This window comes from Hemicordylus capensis, chromosome 1, assembly GCF_027244095.1.
Source record: "Hemicordylus capensis ecotype Gifberg chromosome 1, rHemCap1.1.pri, whole genome shotgun sequence".
Classification (NCBI taxonomy): domain Eukaryota; kingdom Metazoa; phylum Chordata; class Lepidosauria; order Squamata; family Cordylidae; genus Hemicordylus; species Hemicordylus capensis.
The window spans coordinates 201,149,024-201,175,891 of NC_069657.1; the positions used below are offsets into that span (position 1 = coordinate 201,149,024).

Below are 26,868 nucleotides of genomic sequence, written 5' to 3' on the forward strand. Positions count from 1 at the left end.
TAGTACAAAACTATATCAGAGCCTTGAGAGCTACTAGCACAAACATAGCTAGGGGAGACCCAGTCTTAGTTTTGTACTAACATTTACACTGACAGAATAAGTGATGTTGACATCAAAATGCTTGAATTTCTGGAAATTTTTGTTGCAGGACAGGAGCAGTGTTCCCATTTTTATCATCAGTGAGTGGAAAGAGTTTTGTTCTGGGTGGCAGTATCAAGGCATTGTGCGCGCGTGCGCGCACACACACACACACACACACACAGAAATTATGTGTGGCTGCAAAAATATTTTCTATCGCCCCCACCTTGACATTCCATAGAAGTCATCACATATTCCAGCATGTGATGACTCCAATGCCATCCACAAGCTGCAAAGATCTTATTTTTGAAAACAGTGTCACATAGGAATCTATAAACATTCTAGATCTCTTCACACAATCCAGTTCCACATGGTGTCACATTAAATTGACTTAATGACATTAAATTGATTTAATGTCAATGGTGCTGGCAATGGTGAAGCAGCACAATATCAATACACCCTCTGTCTTACAGATACTGAATTTCATTCAGGAAATATCCATTTTCTCTGCAAAAAGAGAAACATTTCAAAGTGTTATGTAAAATTAGTTTTGTCAGGTGAGAAAGCATACTTTTGTTCTATCTTCAGAGACTGTGTGCCTGCCAGAAACTGCTGTGCACCAGCCTGGGGGTTGGTGCGTGGGAACATTGGGCAGGGGGGAAGAGAGAAGCTGCTTTATATGAGAAGAAGCTAGGGAGAAATAAATGGGAGAGAAAGTAAAAGGAAGCCTGATTGCTTGGGGAGAGAAATTAAAATGGTACAGTTCTGTCCCAACAGGGAAGGAGAAACCTTGGTATCTGCGGATTTGGTATCCGCGATCGGGTAAAAGACACCCGAACTCGGCATATGCGGGGGAGAGGAACACACACATTGACCTTGTATCGCCGCAGTTCGGGGGTGGCCTGAAATGAACATAGCTCATAAAATGGCTCTGTTTAAGTAAAAGAAAATAAGTTTTTTGGACAATTTGGGAGCATTCCAGGAGGCAGCATGACTTGGGGGAGCAGCAAAACAGGGTAAGGAGCTCCCCCCCCCGCATTTCCCCCAGAAAATTGGCCAGTTTTCAGCCGACTGGGAACCTAACCTCCGTGATCCCATAACCCCAATGCCTCAATATCCGCGGTTTTCATATCTGCGGCTACAGCCAGGAACAGAATCCCCTGCAAACCTGTATTGTCTGAAACAAAAGAGGGAAGCTAGTCCAAACACCCAGAAAGCGATCAGTAGCTCCTGAGCTACCTAACCCCCACCCCTGCTAAGCCCAATTTAACACATTCTGCTTTGTATTTTGTTTTTCTACTGCTTGTACAACCCTACTGTAACCAACATAATAGACCATTTTAATGACACTATCTAGACAGAATATATGCATTTTATTTTAAAAGTACAAAATCTAAAGATTAGTATCACTTAATGCATACACTTGTATGCAAGACATTAAAAATTAAGGATGCAATCCCAGCAAAGTTAAGCACCTCGAAGCTCCATTGGTTTCAGTGGGAGAGAGCATGTGTAGCAATCAGACTAGCCTTGCTAAATGGTGCTGCACTATTCTAAGGACAAAAGCTTATGCCATTTCAAAGAAAATCACTTATGTGCCAACCTAGTCCTTATGCTATTGCAGTATTACAATTGTGAAACCTTTTGTACAAGCCCATTATGTATGAATAGGGAATTCCTTGAGCAATAGGCATTGGGGTGGTGGTTCCTCTTCTGCTAGCAGCAGCACAACATTGAGGAGCACCAAAAGGTCCTTCCATAAGCATCACTGGATGCTACTCTGTGTTTTAGTTCTTTTGTTAAAAATAACGGGCCTTCAAAGTGCTTAATTTTGGCTGGATTGTGCCTAATGTTACTTTGTGTGTTTACACTACAGTCAAGCTTTTATAATAAAGCAAAGCAAGTAAAAATTTAAGAAACTGCAAACTTTCCATTTATAAAATCTATGAAGACATAAGATTGGTCTTGAAAGTAAGTAGGATTACCAGTCTTAAATCACGCTTGGTACACTTGAGTATAACAAACTATAAGAACTGTATATAAATAAGAGATCTTGGAATATATACACTAGAACAGAAAGTTGTCAAGTTGCTATATAAAAAGAGAAACTAGTATTACACTTCTTTCACACTAATGATTTTAAGTACCTTCATATATACTTGAGAAAGAGGGAGGGCTCTGTAAATTTACTTGAAAATAGGACAAATTATGCATCTTGCATTACAGAAAGACCTACTAATGAAAAATATGAGCTCTGAGAACACCAGCTTCCCTGAGCTTCAAAATTTAGTCTCTGGCTTCTTGCTCTTGGGAATGAGGAAGATGCTGCCATCTCTGGTTTGCTGCAGTGAGTAATCATTAGGTGAATAAGGTTTGCCGTTTTCATCCCGGAGCATGTTGAAGACCTCAAGGTAGAGGGTGCTCAGCTGCTTTTTCAGCAGATGCAGGCTTTTGTTATTTTCACCTTTCTCTTTAAGGAGCTTCTCTCTCTCGTCCTTAAGGTAACCCAAGTCATGCTCCAACTCCACTATATTTTCCAGTTTCCTTTTCCGGCAGTTCTGAGCAGCCACTTTGTTCTTGCCCCGTCTGCGTATGTCACGAATAAGAGAGAGCTGGGCCTCATTGAACTGCTCCTTAGACATCATTTCATTGAAGTCATCCACAGGGAGGTTGATGATTTCTTCGACAGGGAAAGGGATATGCAGAGCTTTTGCTCTAAGCTCATCTCTGCTGAAATGAGCATCAAGCTGGCTGTAGGATTTGTCTTTCATAAATGGAGCTTTGACATGAACAGGGCTTGCAGGCAACTCTTTTTTGGGAGTACCTGTAAGTTGTGAATCGGTCTCTTGGGTACTTTGTCCAAGAGAAGGAGAGGCCAGAGCATGTAACTGAAACAAATGCATTTTAGCATTGCTTTGTTGCACACTATCAGGGGCACTATCCATTTCTTCCATTTCAGAATCACTGTGACCAAAGCCTGCATCTCTGTAGACAGAAGATGACTCAATAGAATGTGCTGGAGAGGCTGTACTTGGACTTGTGTTCAGTGAAATACCAGAGTCAGAGTCATTACATTCCAGGGCATTTCCTGCAAGGTCATGGCTAAAAGCTTTGCACTGAGCAAAATCTGAGAGATCGATTGGTTCATTTAAAAAGCCAGCAAGAGCCGGATCCATCAAACTTGGGGGTGGTGGAGACATGTTGCTGTTTGTCTTTACATCAATAAAGGAGGAGCAGAAATCCTCACAGAAATCAGTGGACGATGAGCTATTTTGATTATGATCTTCTGGCAACAGAATGCTGGAATAGGAAGCCCCCAGAGGGTTCAAGAATTCTGGACTGCAGTTAGCAACTTCTTTCTCCATAGCAGGTAACGAATCATAGAAGGTAAAGTTAATGTCAGCCTGTAGTGGTGAGTTTTCTGAGCACGTGTTTATGGTTACTTCAGCCAGGTCGTCATTTTGAATGTTGAGACACTATAAAGAAATGTCATGAAGAAGTTACAAATGGTAATGTTTACAGTGAAGGGTTTACACTATACAACTCAGCAAACCCCATTGTGTCCAGTTCATGCACCCCCAAATGCCCTGGTGTTGGTGTTTGCCTGGCCTTATGTATGCTGTCCCCCATCATGGTGGAGCAGGGAAATGCTTGGCTAACAAGCAGAAGGTTGCCTGTCCAAATCCTTGCTGGTATGTTTCCCAGACTATGGGAAACACCTATATATCGGGCAGAAGTGATATAGGAAGATGCTGAAAGGCATCATCTCATACTGCGTGGGAGGAGGCAATGGTAAACAGTGGTCCCTCTCATTTTTTTCATCTCTGTGCGGAATGAGTTTTATTGTGGGCGGCTGTATCAAGGCAGTGTGTGCGCATGTGCATTCAGAATGGGGCCTTCCTCCTGATTCAACCTGAGCGGGATCTAAAATGAACTGAGCAGACATCTAAAAACTTGTGAGCACGTGCACGTGCGCATGCCTTAGAGGGAACAGTGATGGTAAACCACTCCTGTGTTCTACCAAAAGAAAACCACATGGCTCTTTGGGCACCAGGAGCTGAAATCGACTTGACAGCACACTTTACTTTACTTTATGTATGCTGTCACAGGCTTAGCTGTTCTCCCTTTACTGTTCCCTATGGCTTGTTGGAGCTAAAGAACCTGGTCTGACTAAGCAGAAAGCAGGAGAAACAGAAAAAAGCTTGCAGACTAGCCCCCCTTTAGCCTCTGAAAACATCTTAAGATGAGGAGCAGGAGGAGAGACATCTGAGGCCCTGGAAAATATAACTTGCAGCGTGCAGCTTTTTCAATTCTCTGCACTTTATTGAACAGATTATGGCAGCCAGCCTCACTATGCACTTAAAAAGCTTAGTAACTTTGTATTACAAACCACTGTAACTCTGGAGTAGTTATACTCCATATTTTACAACCTGGATGAAACTGAAAGGCTGTTCACCCCATTGATTATATTTTACATGAAGCTACCAAAGACTGTTTTTATATACGGCTTTTTAAAACAATGTTCAAAATGGTTTACATAGTAGAAGGGGAGAAAAGAATAAAGCAGTTTCTTTTCGAAGGGGCTCACAATCTAACAATGAAACATGGCAAACCCCACTGGAGAGATGCTTTGCAAGGAACAGTTTCATACCCCTGCTAAATATGAGAGTGCCATTTTGAAGATGTATCTGCCCAGTTAGCAGGAGTTCTCCTCAATCCTTAGTTTCTGTTCAGCATTTAAGAAATGCTTTACGTATACTTAGTGCATAGATTTTCCCTACAAATCCAATCTGCCTACAGCCAAAAATGTCAAACTTTGGTTTTCTGTTCAGTAAATGTTTGCCCCAAATTAGGGATGTGCACAAATCGGTTTTTTAAATTCAATTTGTGCCCAAAACAAATCACCCCTGATTTGTTTTGTATCCAAATCTACCCCCTCCAAATCACCCCAGATTTGATTTGTATTTGCTTTGATTCGATTCAGATTTGGACCACTTAACAAGGTCCTAGGGGGCACCAAATTTGGGTGGTGGGTAGGTCCCCAGGGGTGCCACCTACCATCCAAATTTCAAGGCAGTTGGACACTTGGTGGGTTTTTAATTATTTTTTTTTAGTTTTTACTGATTTTGAACATTTGTGCCATAGGAAACAATAGGGATGTGAAGTTGACATATCCTACCTAACCCTAAAACATCCCCAGCTTTCTTTTTTTAAAATAAAAGCTAAGCTCTAGCCCTTGTAGAAGTGGAGTTACGGAGCAAAATGTGCACTGATTATTTCTCAGTTGTTTGGATTCTTTGATGTATAATAACTTTTCCTCATAATGAATCCCTGTGAAGATTCATTGCATACCTTCATTTCTTCTGTTCATTTTGATTGTCTTTGGACAGTGCCAACTGTCAACTGCCATGTGCCAAATATCACCACCACCACCACCCCACACATACACCTGCAAGGCAGTGGGGTACTCATTTTAATTTTTAGGACTATTGAAATGTTTAGATTCTTTGGTGTCTAATAACTTTTCCTCATAATGAATCCCTATGAGAGTTCATTATATGCCTTTGTTTCCTCTGTTTATTTTGAATATCATTGGATAGTGCCAATTGTCAACTGCCATGTGTCAACTACACACACACCCCAACACCCACACTGGGGTACTCAGTTTATTTTTAAGGTATTTTTGAAGTGTTTAGCTTCTTTGGTGTCTTCATTACATACCTTCATTTCTTCTGTTCATTTTGACCCCACTGCTTTGCAGGTGGGGGTGGGGAATTAGTGGCATCCCATGTTCCAACTACTCTAGAGCCCACAAGCCACTGGGTACTCAGTTTATATTTTAGGAATTTTTGAGGTGTTTAAACTCTTTGGTGTGTAATGAATCCTCATAGGGATTCATTATGAAGAAAGGTTATTAGACACCAAAGAACCTAAACACTTGGGGGGGGGGGAATCCTAGAACATAAACTGAATAGTACCCCACTGCCTTGTGGGCAGGAGTGGGGTGTAGTTGGCACTGTCGAAAAGACAGTCAAAATGAATAGAAGAAATGATGGTATGTAATAAATCCTCATAGGGATTCATTGATGGGAAAGTTATTATACACCAAAGAATCCAAACACTTGAAAAATTGTGACCACACATTTTGCTTCATAACTCCACTTCTACAAGGGCTAGAGCTTAGCTTTTTTAAAAAAAAGAAAGCTGGGAATCTGGGGGAATTAATAGGAGGGATCCGAATTTTGAATCGATTTGTCTCCAAATCACCCGAATCAGCTAGATTCAGGTACAAATCGATTTGTACCCGAATCAATTTGCACATCCTTATCGAAAATACTCGAATACAGTACTTCAAGTGCTGACTGCAATTCTTACCTGTAGCTCTGGAATAGACAGTAGTTCTTCCCACACTTGTTCTATGTCTTGTGTGCTCTCACCATCAGCAGCTATTGACTCTGGAATGATGGCAGGCTGCAAGATAGATGGATCAAGTCGCTGTATCTGATTAGAATCAACAAAGGCTTGGTTGCTATCTATCTCGGAAGATGCCACTTGCTGAAATTCAGTCGAGGAAGCCTAGAATATTACAAAACAAACTTTCATAAAGTATGGGTTTCTCTTAGATACATCGCAGTCATAGAAAGAAGTACTTGAAATAATATGCAGTGCATTCAAATGTTGTAAGTTGCTCAGAGCACAGACTTTTAAAAACTGTAATAATAAATCATAGAAAAGAGCAATTTTTCATACAGTTCAGAGGCACTAAATTAAAACCACTCAATTACTATTTGGCTAATGTTTACCTCATTGTCATCTACAAACAAGAATGTTTCTGCCAAAAGCTGCATACAGTCATCAAAGGAGAAGTCATCTGCATCTTGTTTGGAAACATGTACGTTCTGCATTTGAAAGAGGGAGGGAAGCAATTTTTTTAGCATTTATGTTAGCAAAAATAAATATTTTTTTATTTCACAATCTTAAAAGAAACACAAGATTCCAACATCAACCACTGGAGGGATGCTGTGTTGGGGGACAGTTGCTCTCCTCCTGTGCTACATGAGAGAATCGCCACTTTAAAGGGTGCTTCTTTGGCTCAGGTAATGGGTACAAAGATACAAAACATGTAAATCAGCATGAAGAAAAGTGGGAGTTTTCGTTACCTGTGAATAGCTACTGGATAAGTCAGTGCTTCCTGAATCAATGGCTTGAACAGGCTGAATAGGAACAAATTCACCTGTTTCCTCATCTAGCTGTAGCTGAGCTAGAAAAGCTTTTTCTTGGTCTTTCTGGAGCTGTTCTTGTCTCTCTCTTTCAAGTTTCTTTTGCTTCTCGAACTCATACTCTTTTTGTCTTTGGCTAAAATCAAAAACTTCACGCCTTGCTCCAAGATCTATATCTTGCCTCCAGAGAATGTCAATCAGGTTTCTGTCCTGTGTGTGTAAAACAGAAGAAATATAATTATGGATGTTCAAACTTTTCATATAAAATCCTTTTTTTAAAAAACTGCTATCTAGTCTGAGCCAATTTAAATGGAAAAGTACAAGATCTGTGAACAGTGAGATTCTGAAACATTTTAGGACCCGATATTAAAGTCAAAATTGCACTCTGGATCTCTAGACTTAATAAAAATATTTTAATATGTGACATTGGGTAGCTAAGGGTAAAGGAAACCTTGTCAAAGCTGCCAGCATGAACACTTCAGCACAATCCTTTGCATTTTTACTCAGAAATAAATTCCATTGAGTTAAGTGGGCCATAGTCCATGGTAAATGATTTTAGGATTAGAGCCTTAATCTCAAAGTTCTATTGAACTAAAACACAACAAAAAGTATTGTGGCACATTGAAACTTAACAAATGTATAAGCTTTTATGGACTACTAGTAACTTTAAGCCCGTTAAATTAACGGGCGCTAGTAGACCGCTATTGCGTCCCACATCTTGCCCTTCCCCCTCCCCCCTGCCCCACTCCCTCTTGCCTTTCCCCCTCCCCGCTGCCCCACTCCCTCTTGCCCCTCCTCCTTCCCCCTGCCCCACTCCCTCTTGCCCTTCCCCCTCCCCCTGCCCCACTCCCTCTTGCCCCTCCCCCTCCACCCTGTCCCACTCCCTCTTAAGGAAATAACGGGTGCTAGGAGGGGGCGGGGGGAGTCGGTCTAAGGGGGCGTGTGCGAGACAGAGAGAGAGAGAGAGGCAGCAGCAGAGACACACGGAGGCCCTCCCAAAGGAGAGGCGGTGTGGGGAAGAAGGACCGGGACCTGACGGACTTGCTGAAATCCCTGCTTGGCCAGGAAGCTGATTCGCAGGGCCGGTGGCTCTTCCAACCTAACCCACCTCGAAGGGCAGTTGCGAGATTATGACGAAACAACAATACATTATAGGCCATTTACGGGCCCTGCTTCTCCACGCGCTGGCAAACAGACAAACCCGCCCGCTGCCCAGAACTGGCAAAGGGATCCCCCTTCCAAGTTCCCCTTTTCCAGCACTCCCTGTGTTGCGATGGTTACCCCACCTTGCGGTGGCATTCGTCACCGTCGCCGCCTCCACCCGCTACCTGTCTAGGCGGGGAAGGGGCGAGGAGGGAGATTCTCTCTTTCTGCCTCTCTCTCGCTGAGTGAAGGCTGCGCTGGAGGGTGAAGTGAAGGAGACAACTCGCGCTTGCCGCCCGCGCGCAAGGCCCCTCCCCTCCCCAGAGCCAGAGCTCCCACCACCGCCGGCCTCCCCTTTCCGGGCTGGGCAGGCCGCCGAGGCCCTCCTGGCCGGGTGAATCGCCTGCTCTGGCTGAGGCCGCGGCTCCACCGCCGCCTCGGCCGCAACGCATTCTCTGGCTGAGGTCGCGGCTCCGCCGACGCCTAACCCGGGTTCCCTCGCCGCCTCCTTCCGGGTCATTTGGCTGCTCTGGCTGAGGCCGCGGCTCCGCCACCGCCTCGGCCGTTCCGGGTTCTCTGGCCGAGGCTGCGGCTCCACCACCGCCTCAGCCAGCTTCCCTCGCTGCCTCCTTCCGGGTCATTTGGCTGCTCTGGCCGAGGCTGCGGGTCCGCCACCGCCGCCTCGGCCATTCCGGGTTCTCTGGCCGAGGCCGCGGCTCCGCCTCAGCCGGCTTCCCTCGCCGCCTCCTTCCGGGTCATTTGGCTGCTCTGGCTGAGGCTGCGGCTCCGCCACCGCTGCGGCCATTCCGAGTCCTCTGGCCTCGGCCGTGGCTCCGCCACCGCCTCGGCCGGCTTCCCCCGCCGCCTCCTCCTCCCACCCAGCTTCGGCCGCTTCTCCTCGGCCGCCACTTCTCCTTCTCCCGGCCAACATGGCGGCCGGTGTCTGTGCTCGTGTCTCCCTCGGCGTGTTCTGCGCACGCGCTCCGCGCATGCCCAGAACACCCATCAGAGACACGGACGCAGACACCTAGCATTTTATTATATAGGATGGTTCATCGAAGTCTATGCAACAATATAGGTTAGTCTTTAAGGTGCCACAATACTATGTTAGTTTTGGTGCAACAGACTCACATAGCTAACTTCAGAAGTCAAGTAAAGTGTGCTGTCAAGTTAATTTCAACTCCTGGCACCCACAGAGCCCTGTGGTTGTCTTTGGTAGAATACAGGAGGGGTTTACCATTGCCATCTTCCGTGCAGTATGAGATGATGCCTTTCAGCATCTTCCTATATTGTTGCTACCTGATATAGGTGTTTCCCATAGTCTGGGAAACATACCAGTGGGGATTCGGATCAGCAACCTCCTGCTTATTAGTCAAGCGTTTCCCCGCTGCACCACCTAAGGTGGTCTAACTTCAGAAGTAGCTACCATTACATATAACGAGATTTCCTTACCAGCGAAGAAGAACAGGATCAAGTTGCCTGTGTTAATATTTATTAAACATTAGTCTCAGTGACATCCAGTAATTAGCACTAATATACAGTTTTTAAAATATGACTATGTAATTCATTATGGATGAGGAATGCTCTCAAATACTTTTAGTAAAATGTAAGTATATTAACAGGTGTCACATTTTTCTAACATTTTAAGTTAATACCTGTTCATTTAAAATTTCTTTACAAAGAGCAAGCTGTTTTTGAAACTAGATATTCTAAAAATCAGCCTTATCTCTGTTAAGTGCTCACAAACTGCCTCTTGACTGAAGATAGTTTTTTTTAAAAAAATAAATTATTTCATAGTTAATTTGTAAAAAATATGAACATTTTTCATATGTTCAGTGGATTCTGAATCCTGTAGTATTACCAAAACCTAGGCACTCACAGTATTCCTAAGGAGACATTTGGTAATTCTGAACACTATGAAATAAAAAAAGCAATAATCAGTAGAAGTAGTTTGTGAACTGCTATATAGGCACTACTTTCCCCATAGGATTAAATTACCCATGATCCATTGACACTACAAAGCAGCTGGCATACATTAGGCATTGCCTTAATATTTTTCTTGCACTCCAGGAAATTACTTGGACTTGTATAAAAACTACTAATTTAGTGCACAATCCAGCCAAAACATCTAAGAACATGAATAGATCTCTCCCATTGAAATATATGGGACTTGGCAGTGCTTAATTTTGACTGGATTCTACTCTTTTCTTTTAACACAGTATAAGTGTTTGGGGTTCAAATCTGACTTAACACTTCATCAAAGATAACATGCTGGGAGCTATTAATCTGGCAATTTTTACACTTCCTTTTTGACTGAAAATAGCAGTTCACCAAAGGGACAAAACGATTCTGTGAAGTTCATCAAAGGAAAGAAAGTGGGATGCTGCTGGTGTCTGAATTTGGGACCTCATGCACAGTTCTGGCTACAAAAAAATGAGTTCATAAAAAGTTAGATACTTGGGTTCTGCTGTCTGTGATTTTGTTCCTTCAAGGAGGAAGTCCCATAATGCTTTGATATTCTACTTTTGGCAGTTCACAGAACAAGTTGATGAGAACCTGTTCTTCAGGTAAAAAGTTATTAGGCATCAAAACCTCTTATCCTCCAACTTGTTCTTGATTAAGAACACCATCATTCCATCAGGAGGGTTGTCTGTGAAGGTTCATTTTCTCCTGGTGAATACCTAGAAAAATCAGGGTTGATCAAAATAGATGATTTTTTTAAAAATCGGTTTTTGATTTAAAATGGATTTTTAAAAAATTTAATTTGAGTTTTTTAAAAATAGCAAAGAACCTAATAAAAGATATCATAATGAATATATTAATTATAATTATATTCTATGAATATGTTAATAGCAGTATATGGGGATGAGAGATAACAGACCTGATCGGTCCTGTTCTGCAGGTGGTGTACATGCAGCACACACACAGAGTCAAGCCCTTGCTTCCCATCCCCAGTGCAAAGACAAAGAAGGTCAATGAATGAATAGAGGATTTGCAGGGATGGAGTAGATCTGAGCAAGGACGAGTCTGGATATAAATGCATGGGATGGGGATGGGAATAGAAAGTGAAACCAAAAGTTAACAGAACATATTCATGCAGTCCTGAGAAACTCTTTCCGAGTGTATCCTCCATTATAGAAGGGAAACACTTATCATGGCAGCAGGCTGTAAAAGAAACCCCATTTGAGAATATTTTAATGAAGTTCCTGTACCTGAGGGTAATAAAGGCATGCATGTAAAACAGTGCAACAACAAAATGCAGGGCCTTGTTGCCTGAATGAAACAGCATTTATGAGAAGTGTGTACAGGCAAACATTGTTACTCATGGGGGGCTCTGTTCCCCGCCTATTACCATGAGTAATGAGGGATTATGCCTATGGGGAAAGGTGGGGTTTGGTTCCAGAATGGACTCAAAGGATGGGAAAACACGCAAAAACCCCCACAAAAAAACCAAACCCCACACCAGCAAAAAAAAAACCCACAAAAATAATTAAAACTGTTTACTGAACTGTTCTCCCATGTGCTCAGGAATGCCCCATCTGCAAAATGCCACCCAAATTGTGGGGAAAATGTTTTGTTTTTTAAGAAATAAGCCACAAAATGGCTCCACCTGGCAAAATGAGAGCCAGAAGTGACCTTCACAATCATTTCCTGCCCTCTAGGAACCGCTGATACATGGGTTTTTAACCCTTTTGTATCTGCGGATAATGAAACTGGGTGTCAATTAGACATCCGCGAATACACGAAACCATGGATATAGAATCTACGAGTAACGTGGTTTGCCTGTACCTATTATAGAGTGTACCTACCTTCTAAAAATGAAACCTACATCGCTAAATATGTATTAGGGTTATAATAGACAACAAGAATGTATTTTTATAGAAAACGATTAAATAGAATCTTCCTGACTAGTAATTTAAATTGTGATTTAAATCATTAAACATGAGTCCTTCTGGGAAGTGATTTAAATAATATCAACTCTGGGGAAAATCACCTATGTCAAATAAAATTCCCACTGGTGGGAGTTTATGGGGAAGCCTTTTAAATCCCTCTCAGCATTCAGCTTCATTACCCCTACAAAGTGTGCAGGGGCCACATCCTCACTATGCTTAACTAATTCTATCTGCATTTTACAGTAGGCATTCTTGAAGTCATATGTCTTCTTTGTATTATCCCTTGATTTAAACAGTTACCATGACCCTATTAGTTTTCTAATGATAAAATAAAGAGTCCACCTTTAGAATGCAACACAGACCCTGTAAGATGCAAGAAGTGTAGCTTATGCTTAGTTTGGATGAGCAGTCCTTGGAAGGTTCTTGTGGTCCAGTTTGGACAACACTTAGTCTGTTGGCCCTTGCACATGTGATAAGGACATGTTGCTCCACTAGCAGGCACTAAGGGGTATCTTTCCCTAATCGCAGGGAGAGGGAAATTCATCCAAACCTCTCTTCTGTACAGACTAAAAGACTAATTTCTTTAAAGCACACTTAGAGAAAGAACTAGTAATCATAGGGCATTTACAGGCCCTACAAGTACACAGCTTGGGGGTACTACTGGACAAGTAGGGCAATTTAGGGCAAGTATGCAGCTTGGAGGTATTACTGGACCCGGCTCTGCTTTTGGACTCGGGTGCCTTTGAACGGCTTCAGCTAGTGCGCCAGCTGCGTCCCTTTCTTGAGAAGGCAGATCTGGCCACAGTTACCCATGCCTTTATTCACGTCATGGCTGGATTACTGTAACACACTCTACGTGGGGCTACCCTTGAAGAATATTCGGAAACTACAACTAGTGCAAAACGCGGCAGCTAGGGTTTTATCTGGAGCTGCCCGGTGGGAGCACATCACACCCATTCTGAAAGAGTTGCACTGGCTACCAGTTTGTTTCCGGGTCCAATTCAAGGTGCTGGTTTTGACCTTTAAAGACCTTAGTGGTTTGGGCCTGGGATACCTGAGGGACTGCCTGCTACCAAGAGTTGCTACCCATTTGACGAGGTCATCTGAGGGGGCTCTGCTCCGGGTGCCAACAGTGAGGGAGGCTCAGCTGTTGTGCACGCAGGACAGGGCCTTCTCTGTTGCTGCCCCCAGATTCTGGAATGCTCTCCCGCTGGGTATCTGCTCCTCAGTCTCCATCACAGTTTTTAGAAAGCATGTCAAATTGTGGCTTTTTACCCAGGCTTTTATATGATTGTCTCCGCTGCTGCTTCTTATATTTTGTACTGTTTTTATGCTTGTGTTTTAATTTTTAAAAAATTTAAAATCAGATTTGTTTTTATATTTTTTAGTTCAATATTTTAATGTGTCTTTTAAATAATCTTGTTTTTAAATTTTATTGTGAGCCACCTTGGGATTTTCTTAATGAAAGGCGGAGTATAAATTTAATTAATTAATTTTAATTAATTAATTAAATTGTGCAGAGAGGTTTGCACACACACACACAACTATGGCAGCTGGATGAGGCTTGGGTGAGGAAATAGAGCAGAAGGTAGAATATACCTTAGAGTCCTGGTAAACACTCATACCACCTGGCTTCCCACATGGATGAGCCACTCGCCCCACCCCTGCTGCTCAGCTGGCAGCGGCCATTTGAGGGGTCAGCATGGCTGCTGCACCAGCACATCAGCCACTGTAGGGGTTCGGCAAGCAGCTCCTTTGTGCAGGATGCCAGGCAGCAGGAGCATTTACTGGCAATTAAAGGTATACTCTGCCTTCCGCTCCACCTGCCCTGGCCTCCACCAGCTGCCACTGCCTCCTCCCCAACTAGAGAAAAACACCCCAGCATGTCAGGAGGGGGGAAAGGCTGAGCACATCATCTTATCTTGTGTGCAGGGTCCAGAGGATTAAATGTGATCCAAGCATTGACCTTTATCAACACCTGACATCATTCAGGATCAAGGGGCTGGGGAGGTTAGGCACAGCCTCACTAAATGCCCTTTTCCTTTTGACAGCAGCCTAGGGATCCTGGTGTAATATTTGCTGTCCATTGCTTTCAAGAAAGGAAGACAATATCTAAAAACATTTAAAGTAAATAAATTCATTATATTCAAAATATTATCTTTGCAAAAATAAACAGCAATGGAACAATAACAAAGAGGCAAACAAGTGGAGGAAAAGTTAAAAAAGAAGAAGAAAGAAACACATCCAAGAGCCAGAGGATTCAGCTGTACAATATTCCCACTGACATCACATATTGCGCAAAGTAGACCACCATTCATGCCGCTAGCCAATTCACAGTAATCCAAGACTTCACTTGAGAGACAGCAGCTGGCATAAGTAAACTGATTTTCTCCCATCATTCACTACTGAAGAATTCAGATCATTCCATCTCCTTCAACAGCTCGTACACACACATCTAATGTAGAGAATCAAACTTCTGCTTCTAAGTTCTCCTACATCTCTCTCTCATTCTATAATCTTTTAGATTATTGCTATTTATTTGTAAAGCCAATCAGAGCATTAAAAGACCCATCACTAAATTTAATTAAGACAGTTATTTTTACCTAATCATAATACCCACCAATAGGGATGTGCATGAATTGATTTGTGCCTGAATGGAATCACCCGATTTATTTTGTTTCCAAATCTGTCCCCCCGAATCACCCCAGATTCAATTTTGATTTGATTTGGATCGATTCATACCACTTATAAAGGTCCTAGAGGCACCAAATATGGGTGGTGGGAAGCTCCCCTCCACCCAAATTTCAAGGCAGTGGGGCACTTGGTTGATTTTTATTGGTCTTCTTTTTAGTTTTTACTGATTTTGTATATTTCCGCAATAGGAAATAAGGGGGATTCGAAGTCGACCTATCTTAACCCTAACATGGATCCCCAGCTTTCTTTAAAAAGAAAAAAGAAAAAAAACTAAGCTCTAGCCCTTGTAGAAGAGAACTTATAGAGCAAAATGTGCTTTCACTATTTTTCAAGTGTTTGGATTCTTTGGTGTATATTAACTTTTCCTCAATGAAGCCCTATGAGGATTCATTACACACTTTCATTTCTTCTGTTCATTTTGAATGTCTTTGGACAGTGCCAACTGTCAACTGCCATGTGCCAACTACAACCCCGCCCCCGCCACCTGCAAGGCAGTGGGGAACTCATTTTATTTTATAGGAATATTGAAGTGTTTAGATTCTTTGGTGTCGAATAACTTTTCCTCATAATGAATCCCTATGAGGATTCATTATACACCTTCATTTCTTCTGTTCATTTTGACTGTCATTGGACAGTGCCAACTGTCAACTGCCATGTGTCAACTATACACCCCCCCACACACACAGGGGTGCTCAGTTTATTTATTTTTTTAGGGATGTTTGAAGTGTTTAGATTCTTTGGTGTCTTCATTACACACCTTCATTTCTTTTGTTCACTTTGACCCCATTGCTTTGTGGGTGGGGGTAGGGAATTAGTGGCATCCCATGTGCCAACTACCCCCAACCCGCAAGCCACTGGATACTCAGTTTATATTTTAGGAATTTTTGAGCAGTTTAGACTATTTGGTGTGTAATGAATCGATTCATTATGAGGAAAGGTTATTAGACACTAAATAGTCTAAACACTTGAAAAAATTCCTAGAACATAAACTGAGTAGTTTATCTTGAATCGATTTGACTCAAATCTGGCGCAATTCTATTTGGACCCAAATCTAGCCAATGGGCCACAGGGATGATTTGTTCTGTCTCCAAATCACCCGAATCAGCTAGATTCAGGTACAAATCGATTCACACATCCCTACCCACCAAATGTCCCCTTGCCATTCTTCCAAGGTGGACAAATTGTTAGGTTTCCAATATTTGGCTAGAAATATTCTAGCTGCCCCTAGGCAATTAATCACTAGCTCTCTGTTAGCTGTGCCTCAGGTTGCTAAGAAGCAAGGTCTGTGGCATTATGTCTGTTAGGTTTCCAGTAATGACTCGTAAATCCTGTGTGCTCCAAGACCAGAACTGTTTTGCTTTTGGAAATCTCACCATGCTACTACTACTACAAATATTTATATTGTTGAAATATTTTTCTACAAAAGCGCTCGAAGTGGTTTACATAGAAAAATAAATAGATAAAATGGTTTCCTGTCCCAAAAGGACACACAATCTTTAAAAAAAACATAAGGTAGACACCAGCAACAGTCACTGGAGGGGTGCTGTGCTGAGGTTGCATAAGCACAGTTGCTCTCCCCCTGTTCAATAGAAAAGTGCCTCTTTGCTCCTGCATTTGATATGTTGCATAACAGGTACTAAGGACAAAGAGCAGGGGAAAGTAGTTGCCTCCCTGCCCTGCTTATAAGCTTCTCAAAGGCATCTAAAGGGCTGTGGCTGGAAACAGAATGCTGAACCAGATGAAGCATTGGTCTGATCCAACAAGGCAATTCTTATGTTCTTACATGTGACTCTCTACATTCACAGGAGCATGTATATTTCTAATTAAAGCCTATTTAATATCCCTTGAACTAAGATGCCAAATTTGACTATAATGGACAACAATGAAGAAGCTGAAACAATTACTATGGTTGCCCACGATAAGTGTTTGGTCCCTCCAGATTGGCAAGGTAAAATGAACTAATTAAGTCTGGCAGTAACTGAAGATACTACAATATGGCAGGGTTTCATTAAGGGCCAGTAGTTTACCAGCTGCTCACCCTCTTCTCTTATGGCAGCTTGGAAACGGCTTCTTCATCTCTGCGCATTTGCAATATGTTCTGGATAAAACTGCAGGATCTGGATTTTAGATTTAATTTCGGAATTATTCATTTTCAGGGTGCTGCTACTACAGTGGGCTTTCCTACTACCTCTACAAATAAGATGAGCTCATTAAGTGCTTCTCTGTTGTCTTCAACATGCTAGAACGCTTCAGGTCTTCCTAATCTTTCAGTTTTGAACCGCAGCAACAGGAATAAAAACCAAGTGTGTGTGTGTGGGGGGGGGAAACAGACAAGGAGCATAAAGGGATACATATTATGGCAGAAACATTTAAATTGTTTGCATGGAAGATATTATACAACCTGTTCAGAGTTATGAGGGGGAAAGGGGAAACTCCCTTTTAAACACCTAATATTTTAACATCACAAAGCATAATACTATAGGTTACAGGCATGACCATTGAATTAATTTTGAATAATGGGGTGTCCCCTCTTTACAAATGGTGTTTAATGTGTCAGATTCCGAGTAGATTATTTTCTACAAATACATTTGTTAGAATTTCTTTTAAAGATTCCATAAACAGCCCTGGGTCATTTGGGAAGGGCAGTATAAAAACTGAATGAATGAATGAATAAATAAATAAATAAATAAACATTTATATTATTGCAAGTCCATATGAATGTGAAAGAGAAGCTGAATGTGGTGATAATTCCATTCAAGATTAATACATAGTACATAACACATTGCACATGTCTGCTTTTCAGAACAGTCCTTGCCACATCCCCAGAGCAATTTACTGCTAATAAAGAAATGGTGTAATGGCCTATCATGTGACTTGGCCCACAAGAAGTCTTTTGTTCTCTTTTTAGTCCAGCGAGTTCCCACATTATGTCAGAGGAAATAGATCCAAGAAAGGTGAATGCCCAAGGAGAGAGCCTAAAGGCTTTCAACGTCTGTGAAAGTTAATCTTTTGCCCAAGAGGGGTTTTCAGCGAACACATTCTCTGCAACTCAGAAACAGCCCCTGGCCTGTGCTAAATAATCTGTACTGCTCCAACCAGTGCCTGTAGTAAATCTGTACAGGACTTTTAATGGTTAGGGTGGTGAACTAGATGGAGGAAACCCAGGTTCAAACCACCGCTCAGCCATGAAGCTCTCTGGGTGACCTTAGGCTAATCATGCTCAGCCGAATCTACCTAACAGTGATCAGAAGCCCGCCTTCCCCAGAGACAATCTCTGAGCACTGTCTGGACATGCTGACCGCACACCCAGGCGGTCCGCTGCCCGCTGCCCCAGGGAGTACGGAGGCCAGGACACATCATCCCAGTCCCCAAAAATCCCACAATGTACCGCATGAGTGTGCAGGGCATTGTGGGGATCCCCCCAGGGATGGGTGGGTGCCCATCAGTGCTTCAGCTGGCACATGATCTAGGAAATGTGGCTAAGGGAACACTCGCTCCCTTAACCTCGTTCCCAAGGTGGGCTTCCTAGGCAGCTTTGCCGCCCAAGTGCCACCGGGAGCTGTGTGCCTCCTGGCAGTTCTGACGGGCAGCCTGGCTGCTCATGAGAACAGCCTTGTAATCTCCCATTCAAATGCAAGCCAAGGTGGACCCTGCTTAGCAAAGGGGATAATTCACGCTTGCTACCACAAGACCTGCTCTCCTCTGGGCATGTAAGGAGTGCCTATGCCCCACCACTGAGGAACACTTCTCCCACACACAAGCCACAAGCAGGGCTCCCAGCAAAAATTCCCCGCAGGTTTCAGGCCCCATCAGAAATGAAGCACTGACTGGCATTTGCTGTTTTTATTCATTTACTGATATGCTTTTCCAGAGTCTGTTCCAAACCACATTGCTAGCTTAGTCTGGACTTATAAAAGGCAGTTTTAATAAGATAAACATAAATGTTAAACAATTCACATTAAGCCGCCATCTGGACCCCAATGGAAAATTTCATGTTTTAGATTTACATATCAGCATTTGCCATCTGGGTAGTCAGTTATACATTTTATGTGAAACTCTCTGCGTGCATTGTAAAGTTTGACTATTAACTCTTATTGCTCTTTAACAAACATATTTGCATTAGAACAAACAAAGGAGTAAGGCAGCAACCCCATATTTAGGTTTTTTTTATATTAGGTGTATAAAAAAAGCTTTCTGTGGTCCAAGTAGGTTTTAAATCTCTGCCAGCAGGTTCTAAAATCAAATTAATTATAGAGTAGAAGATCTTTACAGGAAAGTATGTAATGAAATTTGGGAGCGAACAGATAATTGGCTCTCTCAAGTGCACTGTCACCCCCACCTTGTATCCTTTCCCCCTTCCCAGCTCACATGCTTATCATAAATAAATTTTTAAAAAGCAAATTCTACATTGTGACTCTAAACAAACCAACCCAGAAAAATGATGCAGTTCCTGATCCATGAAGAACCGCCTTCAAATAATAACAAGAAAAATAAAATGAAACAACCTTACTTGTCTTATGCCTGATCTACACATATTGCAATGAGGTGGTAAAGCAACCTGTACCTTCCCAATGCAAGTGTGTGATGCTATTTTAATTGCTCTCTCATGTAGGAAACTTCCTCTAAATAAAATAACAAAACAAAGCAACAGTGACAATCCTGGCACACCAGGGTACTCCCTGCTGTACTAATTTTCTGTAGAGCTTTTGTTTTTCATAGAGCATTCAAACATTTGATTCCCTTCTTTACATCCTATATAATAAAAGGCTAAGTGAGTGGCCGTGGCTTTGGAACGTTGGGGATCTGCGTCCCTGCCTCCCTGGGATGTTCTGGGCCTGCGCGAAGCGCAGGCCCAGAAGAGCCCAAGGGACACAGGACCGCAGACACCAGTGTCCCACAGCCATGGGCGGCCATTAGCCGGTGTGTGGCGGTGGGGGAAAGTGGCCGAGGCGGCGGCAGAGCCGCCGCCTCGGCCATGAGCTGCGGCACGGCGAGAGGAGGCCGAGGCAACCAGAAGCAGCCGCCCTGAAAAAGGCGAGGGCAATGGCGGCGGGGGAAGACCGAGACGGGGGACAGGGAAGCTGGGCGAGGTGGCGGTGAAGCCGCCAACGAGGCCCCCGCCCGCTCACAGCCGTCGCCCCCGCCTGCTCACCCGCCCTCCCAGCTGCCCAAAATGAAGCTGGGCGAGGTGGTGGCGAAGCCACCAACGAGGCCCCCGCCCGCTCACAGCCGCCGCCTGCTCACCCGCCCTCCCAGCTGCCCAAAATCACCTTCGCCCCCCCCCAAAGATTAAGGGCCAAAATGGCCCATGAGAAGGTCGCCGCCCCCGCCTATCGCCCTCCCGCCCACCCAGCTGCCGAAGACCACCTTACCCGCTCCAGCCCGAGGGAAAAGAGAGGAGCTCACGAGCAGAGCTCCTCTCTGTGCTAAGTCACTGCTCAAACTGCCGCTATGGACGCAAAGGACGCCTATTGCGTCCATTGCGACAGTATGGGCAGCAGCTTAACACAGAGAGTAGCTCTGTTCCCGAGTTCCTCTCTTCTCCTTCGAGCTGGAGCGGGTAAGGTGGGCTCCGGCAGCTGGGTGCGCGGGAGGGCAATAGGCGGGGGCGGCCACCTTCTCATGGGCCATTTTGGCCGTTATTCATCCACAACCCCCCCGCAAAAAAAGTAAAAGCAAAATAAGGAAGAACAAAAACAGAGACAACAACAAAAACACAAAACAAAAAGAGAGAGGGGACAAGGGGGAAAAAAAGAGACAGAAAGAGAGAGAGAGAGACAGAAAAGACGGGATAGAAAGCTAGCGCCCGTTATCATAACGGGCTTAAAAATACTAGTCCTATATAATAAAAGGCTAAGTGAGTGGCCGTGGCTTTGGAATGTTGGGGATCTGCGTCCCTGCCTCCCTGGGCTGTTCTGGGCCTGCGTGAAGCGCAGGCCCAGAAGAGCCCAAGGGACACAGGACTGCAGACACCAGTGTCCCACAGCCACGGGCGGCCATTAGCCGGTGTGTGGCGGCGGGGGAAACTGGCCGAGGCACGGCGATAGGAGGCCGAGGCAACCAGAAGCGGCCGCCCTGAAAAAGGCGAGGGCAATGGCGGCGGGGGAAGACCGAGGCGGGGGACAGGGAAGCTGGGCGAGGTGGCGGCGAAGCCGCCAACGAGGCTCCCGCCCGCTCACAGCCGTCGCCCCCGCCTGCTCACCCTCCCTCCCAGCTGCCCAAAATCACCTTCGCCGCTCCCCCCCCAAAAGATTAAGGGCCAAAATGGCCCATGAGAAGGTCGCCGCCCCCGCCTATCGCCCTCCCGCCCACCCAGCTGCCGAAGACCACCTTACCCGCTCCAGCCCGAGGGAAAAGAGAGGAGCTCACGAGCAGAGCTCCTCTCTGTGCTAAGTCACTGCTCAAACTGCCGCTATGGACGCAAAGGACGCCTATTGCGTCTATTGCGACAGTATGGGCAGCAGCTTAACACAGAGAGTAGCTCTGTTCCCGAGTTCCTCTCTTCTCCTTCGGGCTGGAGCGGGTAAGGTGGGCTCCGGCAGCTGGGTGCGCGGGAGGGCGATAGGCGGGGGCGGCCACCTTCTCATGGGCCATTTTGGCCGTTATTCATCCACACAACACCCCCCCCCCAAAAAAAGTATAAGCAAAATAAGGAAGAACAAAAACAGAGACAACAACAACAACAACAACAACAAAAACAAAAAGAGAGAGGGGACAAGGGGGAAAAAAAGAGACAGAAAGAGAGAGAGAGAGACAGAAAAGACGGGATAGAAAGCTAGCGCCCGTTATCATAACGGGCTTAAAAATACTAGTATGAAATAATACAGTCCATTCTACTGTCTCAAAACTCTCATCTCATTACCACCAAATTCTCCTTTATGTGTAGACCAAAATCTGTGCTCTGAAAGGATGCAAGGTAGGCCTTGGGCTGAGTGGAAGACAAAATATTCCCACAGGAGCGTATCTGACTTGGAAGCAGATCAGGCTGCCAGCCTCAGCCCTATGGAATGAGGTATTACTCCAAACCACAAGGCTTCTTCTCAATTGCTTTTCTTTCTTTTTTCTTTCTCTTTTTTTAAAGGCCTGAACTTTGGAGAAAGTGAATGGGCTTATAGCTCTGGCAGTAATTGCTGCTCTCTCCTTCCTTAGCTCAAACTGTTATTATGCCTCCCATAAGCATAGTGTCCATTGGACAAGGGGATGAGACTGTTACTGGGCCCGGACTGGTCAGGGGGCCCACAAGGGCCCCGCCAGTGCCCGCCACTGCCCTCTGTGCCCCGCTGCTCATACAGCCCATAATCGTCACCACTGGGGGGAGCAGGCCACACTCGTGGTGGCAGCGGCAGGGGGCGGGTTTCTCCCTCCCACTCCCAGCCAGCCCAAAGCTTCTCTCGGACGCTATCTGAGAGTAGTGTCGCGACGCTATCTATAATCAGAGTGTGCAGGTGCATAGGCCTGAGAGAAGCTGCACGTTGGCCGGGAGTGGGCAGGGGGAGAAGCCTGCCTGCCACCGCCACAGTGGAGATTATGGGCAGTATGGGGGGGGGGTTGTCGAGGGCAGCAGCGGGGTGAGTAACCCCCACCAAAAAAATCAAGGGAGGGCCTCACAGATGGAGGAGGTATGGATTGGATGGTGGGGGACCCATGGGGAACTTTGTCCCTGGGCCACCGGGCAGCCTGCTATGCACCTGATTTATTGCCTCCATTTTGCAAGGTATGAAATTGTGACAAACTGGACTTACACTGGCCAGCTTGAAATGACTAGTTTCTTTCTTTCTTTCTTTCTTTCCTTCTTTCTTTTCCTTCCTTCTTTCTTTCTTTCTTTTCCTTCCTTCCTTCCTTCCTTCCTTCCAAGAGCCAGTGTGGTGTAGTGGTTAGAGTGCTGGACTAGGACCGGGGAGACCCGAGTTCAAATCCCCATTCAGCCATGAAACTAGCTGGGTGACTCTGGGCCAGTCACTTCTCTCTCAGCCTAACCTACTTCACAGGGTTGTTGTGAAAAAGAAGGAGGAAGAGCGGGATATAAATGTAATAATAATAATAATAATAATAATAATATTTTGGGAATTAAAACCACAATACTAGAAGCCCAGTTAGACTGAATGCTCCAAAAGAGTAAAGGTACCACTAAGTCCAGGAGGATGCCAGCATGGCTAACAGATAAAGTCAAGGAAGCCATAAAAGGAAAGAAGACTTTCTTCCGAAATTGGAAGGCCTGTCCAAATGAAGAGAATAGAAAGGAACACAAACACTGACAAAAGAAATGCAAGGTGACAATAAAATCCGCCTTGGGAGTTCCTTAATGAAAGGCGGGGTATAAATTTAACAATAAATAAATAAAATAAATAAGGGTGGCCAAACGAGAGTTTGAGGAACATTTAGCTAAAAGCATCAAGGGCAATAACAAAAACTTCTTTAAATACATCAGATGCAGGAAATCCTGGAAACCTGCCAGGGAGGCGGTTGGACCATTAGACAATGAGGGAGTGAAAGGGATTATTGAGGACATGGAGGTTGCAGAGAAGCGAAATGAGTTCTTTGCATCCGTCTTCACGGCAAAGGATACTGAGCATATACCTGTTCCTGAACCAAGCTTTTCGGGGATAGAGACTAAAGAACTGAGTCAGATAAAAGTGACAAGAGATGATGTTCTAAACTGTCTGGAAAAACAGAAAACTAGCAAATTGCCAGGGCCGGATGGCATCCAAGAGTCCTCAAAGAACTCAAATGTAAAATTGCCAACCTCCTTGCTAAAATATATAACTGATCCCTGCAATCAGGCTCTGTACAGAGGACTGGAAAGTAGCAAATGTAACACCCAATTTTCAAAAAGGGATCCAGGGGCGATCCAGGAAATTACAGGCCAGTTAGCTTAATGTCCGTTCCAGGCAAATTGATGGAAACCATCCTCAAGGATAAAATTATAAAGCACATAGAACAACATGCCCTGCTGGGAGAGAACCAGCATGGCTTCTACAAAGGTAGATCTTGCCTCACCAACCTTTTGGAGTTCTTTGAGAGTGTCAACAAGTGTGTGGATAAAAGTGATCCAGTTGACATAGTATACCTAGACTTCCAAAAAGCTTTCAACAAAGTTCCTCATCAAAGACTCCCGAGGAAACTTGGCAGTCATTGGATAAGGGGACAAGTACATGTGTGGATTGCTAACTAGTTGAAGGACAGGAAACAGAGGGTAGGTATAAATGGAGAGTTTTCACATGGGAGGGAGGTTAGAAGTGGGGTCCCACAGTGATCTGTACTGAGACCAGTGCTTTTTAATTTATTCATAAATGATCTAGAAGCAGAGGTAAACAGCGAGGTGGCCAAATTTGCAGATGATACCAAACTCTTTCGGATAGTGAAATCCAAAACAGATTGTGAGGAGCTCCAAAAGGATCTCTCCAAATTGGATGAGTGGGCAAAAAAATGGCAAATGAGGTCCAATGTTGGCAAGTGAAAAGTGATGCACATTGAGACAAAAAACCCCAACTTCAAGTATATGTTGATGGGATCTGAGTTGCCGGTGACTGACCAGGAGAGGGATCTTGGGGTTGTGGTGAACAGCTCATTGAAAGTTTCGACTCAATGTGCGACAGCTGTGAAACAGCCCAATTCCATGCTAGGGATCATTAGGAAGGGGATTGAAAATAAAACTGCTAATGTTATAACGCACTTATACAAAATTATGGTGCAGCCACACCTGGAGTACTGCATACAATTCTGGTCACCACATCTGAAAAAGGACATTGTAGAGCTGGGAAAGGTGCAGAAGAGGGCAACCAAGATGATCAGGGGCCTAGAGCACCTTTCTTATGAGGCGAGGCTCCAACACCTGGGGCTTTTTAGTTTAGAAAAAAGACAACTGCAGAGAGACATGATAGAGGTCTATAAAATAATGAATAGTGTGGAGAAAGTGGCTAGAGAGAAATTCTTCTCCCTTTCACATAACACGATAACCGGAGGCCATCCCATGAAATTGATTGCCAGGAAATTTAGGACCAACAAACGGATGTACTTTTCACACATCACATAACTTGTGGAATTCTCTGTCACAAGATGTGATGACAGCCAACAACCTGGATGGCTTTAAGAGGGGTTTGGATAACCTGGAGAGGTCTATCAACGGCTACTAGTCAGAGGGCTATAGGTCACCTCGAGCCTCAAAGGCAGGATGCCTCTGAGTATCAGTTGCAGGGGAGTAACAGCAGGAGAGAGGGCATGCCCTCAACTCCTGCCTGTAGGCTTCCAGTAGCATCTGGTGGGTTACTGTGTGAAACAGGATGCTGGACTAGATGGGCCTTGGGCCTGATCCAGCAGGGCTGATGTTATGTGTTTGCTACTCTGTGGTATTTCTTATGCAGATTACTTTGTCAATTAGGTCGATATGTCTCTCCCTCCACTTTCCATACATAGCTCAATCCCTGTTTAAGAGTCAGAAATCACTCTAAGAGATTTCCAAATTTCCTGGTCACTTTACCTTCATAGAGACTTCAGGCAGAACTACAACTCTTCATGGAATTCCAGTGCACATGTGAATTAGTTTGTTATCAGGCAGAAGTTGGTTGCATCGGCTCTGGTGGATAAATGTCATTCGTACCATGACCAACTCTTAGTTTTAGAAGCCCACTCTCATGCCATCTCTAAGGGCTTGTAAGATATTGATTCATTTCTTAAGGTGGACTGGACACCTGAACATTGAAAGCTTTCCTTTAGTCCCACTGAACACTGTGGTACTTATTTCTGAGTATACCTGCACACAGTTATGCTGTACAGCACATATGTGCCTGCCTTGCCCCTTTATACCATTTTACAATAAAATTTGGTTTTAATAAAATTTGGAAATACCTTCTTCCTTTGTATGTTCTGAAAATTTGTGATCCTATTTCTATAATAAATCTATTTGTTCTACTGCATTAATAGTCCAACAGAGTTCAACCTCATGTCTACCCAGCTGTGCACTTAAATGCTCTGTTTTGCTGCATCTACTGAGAAATGGATACTCTGGGTTTTACAGGAAAAAATTAAATATCCCAAGCCTAAACTTAGGGTGATATGAGAAATTACTACCATTTTTGTAATTTAAAACCACCACAACCACCAGAGGATCATCTGGGGATTCAAGTCCTGAAAGTTGTGGAGGATTTTTGATCTTGGGTCTCTCTCAGACAATAAAAAGAAAAGCTATCCAGTTCAGCTATTGCTGTTCTAGAATAGTTATACTTCCTACATACAGTTTAGCACCTACTTCAAAAGCCACTTTATAAATGGTATCTTTGAGCTTATTTTACATGATTGCATATATTTGGGAATTAGCCTTACAGTCAGGAAAATGATAATGTAAAGCACTCATGGTTGTTAATTATCTGTTAAGTGATCCAGTCCAATCCAGATTTACTCAAAAATAAGACCCACTGTGTTTGATGGGGCCTACTCCCAGGTAGTACTGCATGAGTGTAGTCATAATGACTTAAATGTACTATTAGTGAGAATTGGACATGATGATTTTTTTTTAATTACAGATTGGAAGGAAGTGATTGACTTATCTCAAGAGCTTCTGAAATATGTTTTAGAACTCGGCATTTTCTTCCACGAAATTTAAATGCTGTATCCAAAATGCAGAGGATACAGAAGGGAGAAAGAATACTCCAAAGTTTGGGCCTCCCACCATATTACATTTACACAATATGGAGCTATTGCCACATCTTGCTCCTGTTCAAGAGTGAATTGGAAAGAGCAGAGATGGGGAATGGGGTGGGGGGAAGGTGTAGTGATGCTTCAGGAATAGCCCTGAAATGCCTTGGAAATGAGCAGATCTTTGCCATTACATCTCAAACACATTT

At 44.0% G+C, this 26,868-nt stretch overlaps 1 protein-coding gene across 5 annotated transcripts in view; it reads right to left on the reverse strand.

Annotated features, from left to right (window-relative positions):
* Nucleotides 1–1,432: 1,432 nt before the first annotated feature.
* Nucleotides 1,433–26,868, reverse strand: part of NFE2L2 (NFE2 like bZIP transcription factor 2) — a 44,307-nt gene continuing 18,871 nt past the window's right edge. For 2 of the 5 annotated variants that reach the window (XM_053268190.1, XM_053268182.1), the window contains 4 exons: nucleotides 7,239–7,508; nucleotides 6,882–6,977; nucleotides 6,454–6,654; nucleotides 1,433–3,554 (listed from right to left, as the gene is read on the reverse strand). In XM_053268190.1, coding sequence (XP_053124165.1) covers nucleotides 2,358–3,554; nucleotides 6,454–6,654; nucleotides 6,882–6,977; nucleotides 7,239–7,508 — 1,764 coding nt within the window. In that variant the 3' untranslated portion in view covers nucleotides 1,433–2,357. Of the gene's footprint in view, nucleotides 3,555–6,453; nucleotides 6,655–6,881; nucleotides 6,978–7,238; nucleotides 7,509–8,584; nucleotides 9,048–11,322; nucleotides 12,319–26,868 lie in introns of those variants that run through there. The other 3 variants (XM_053268173.1, XM_053268157.1, XM_053268164.1) reach the window with 3 other exon arrangements.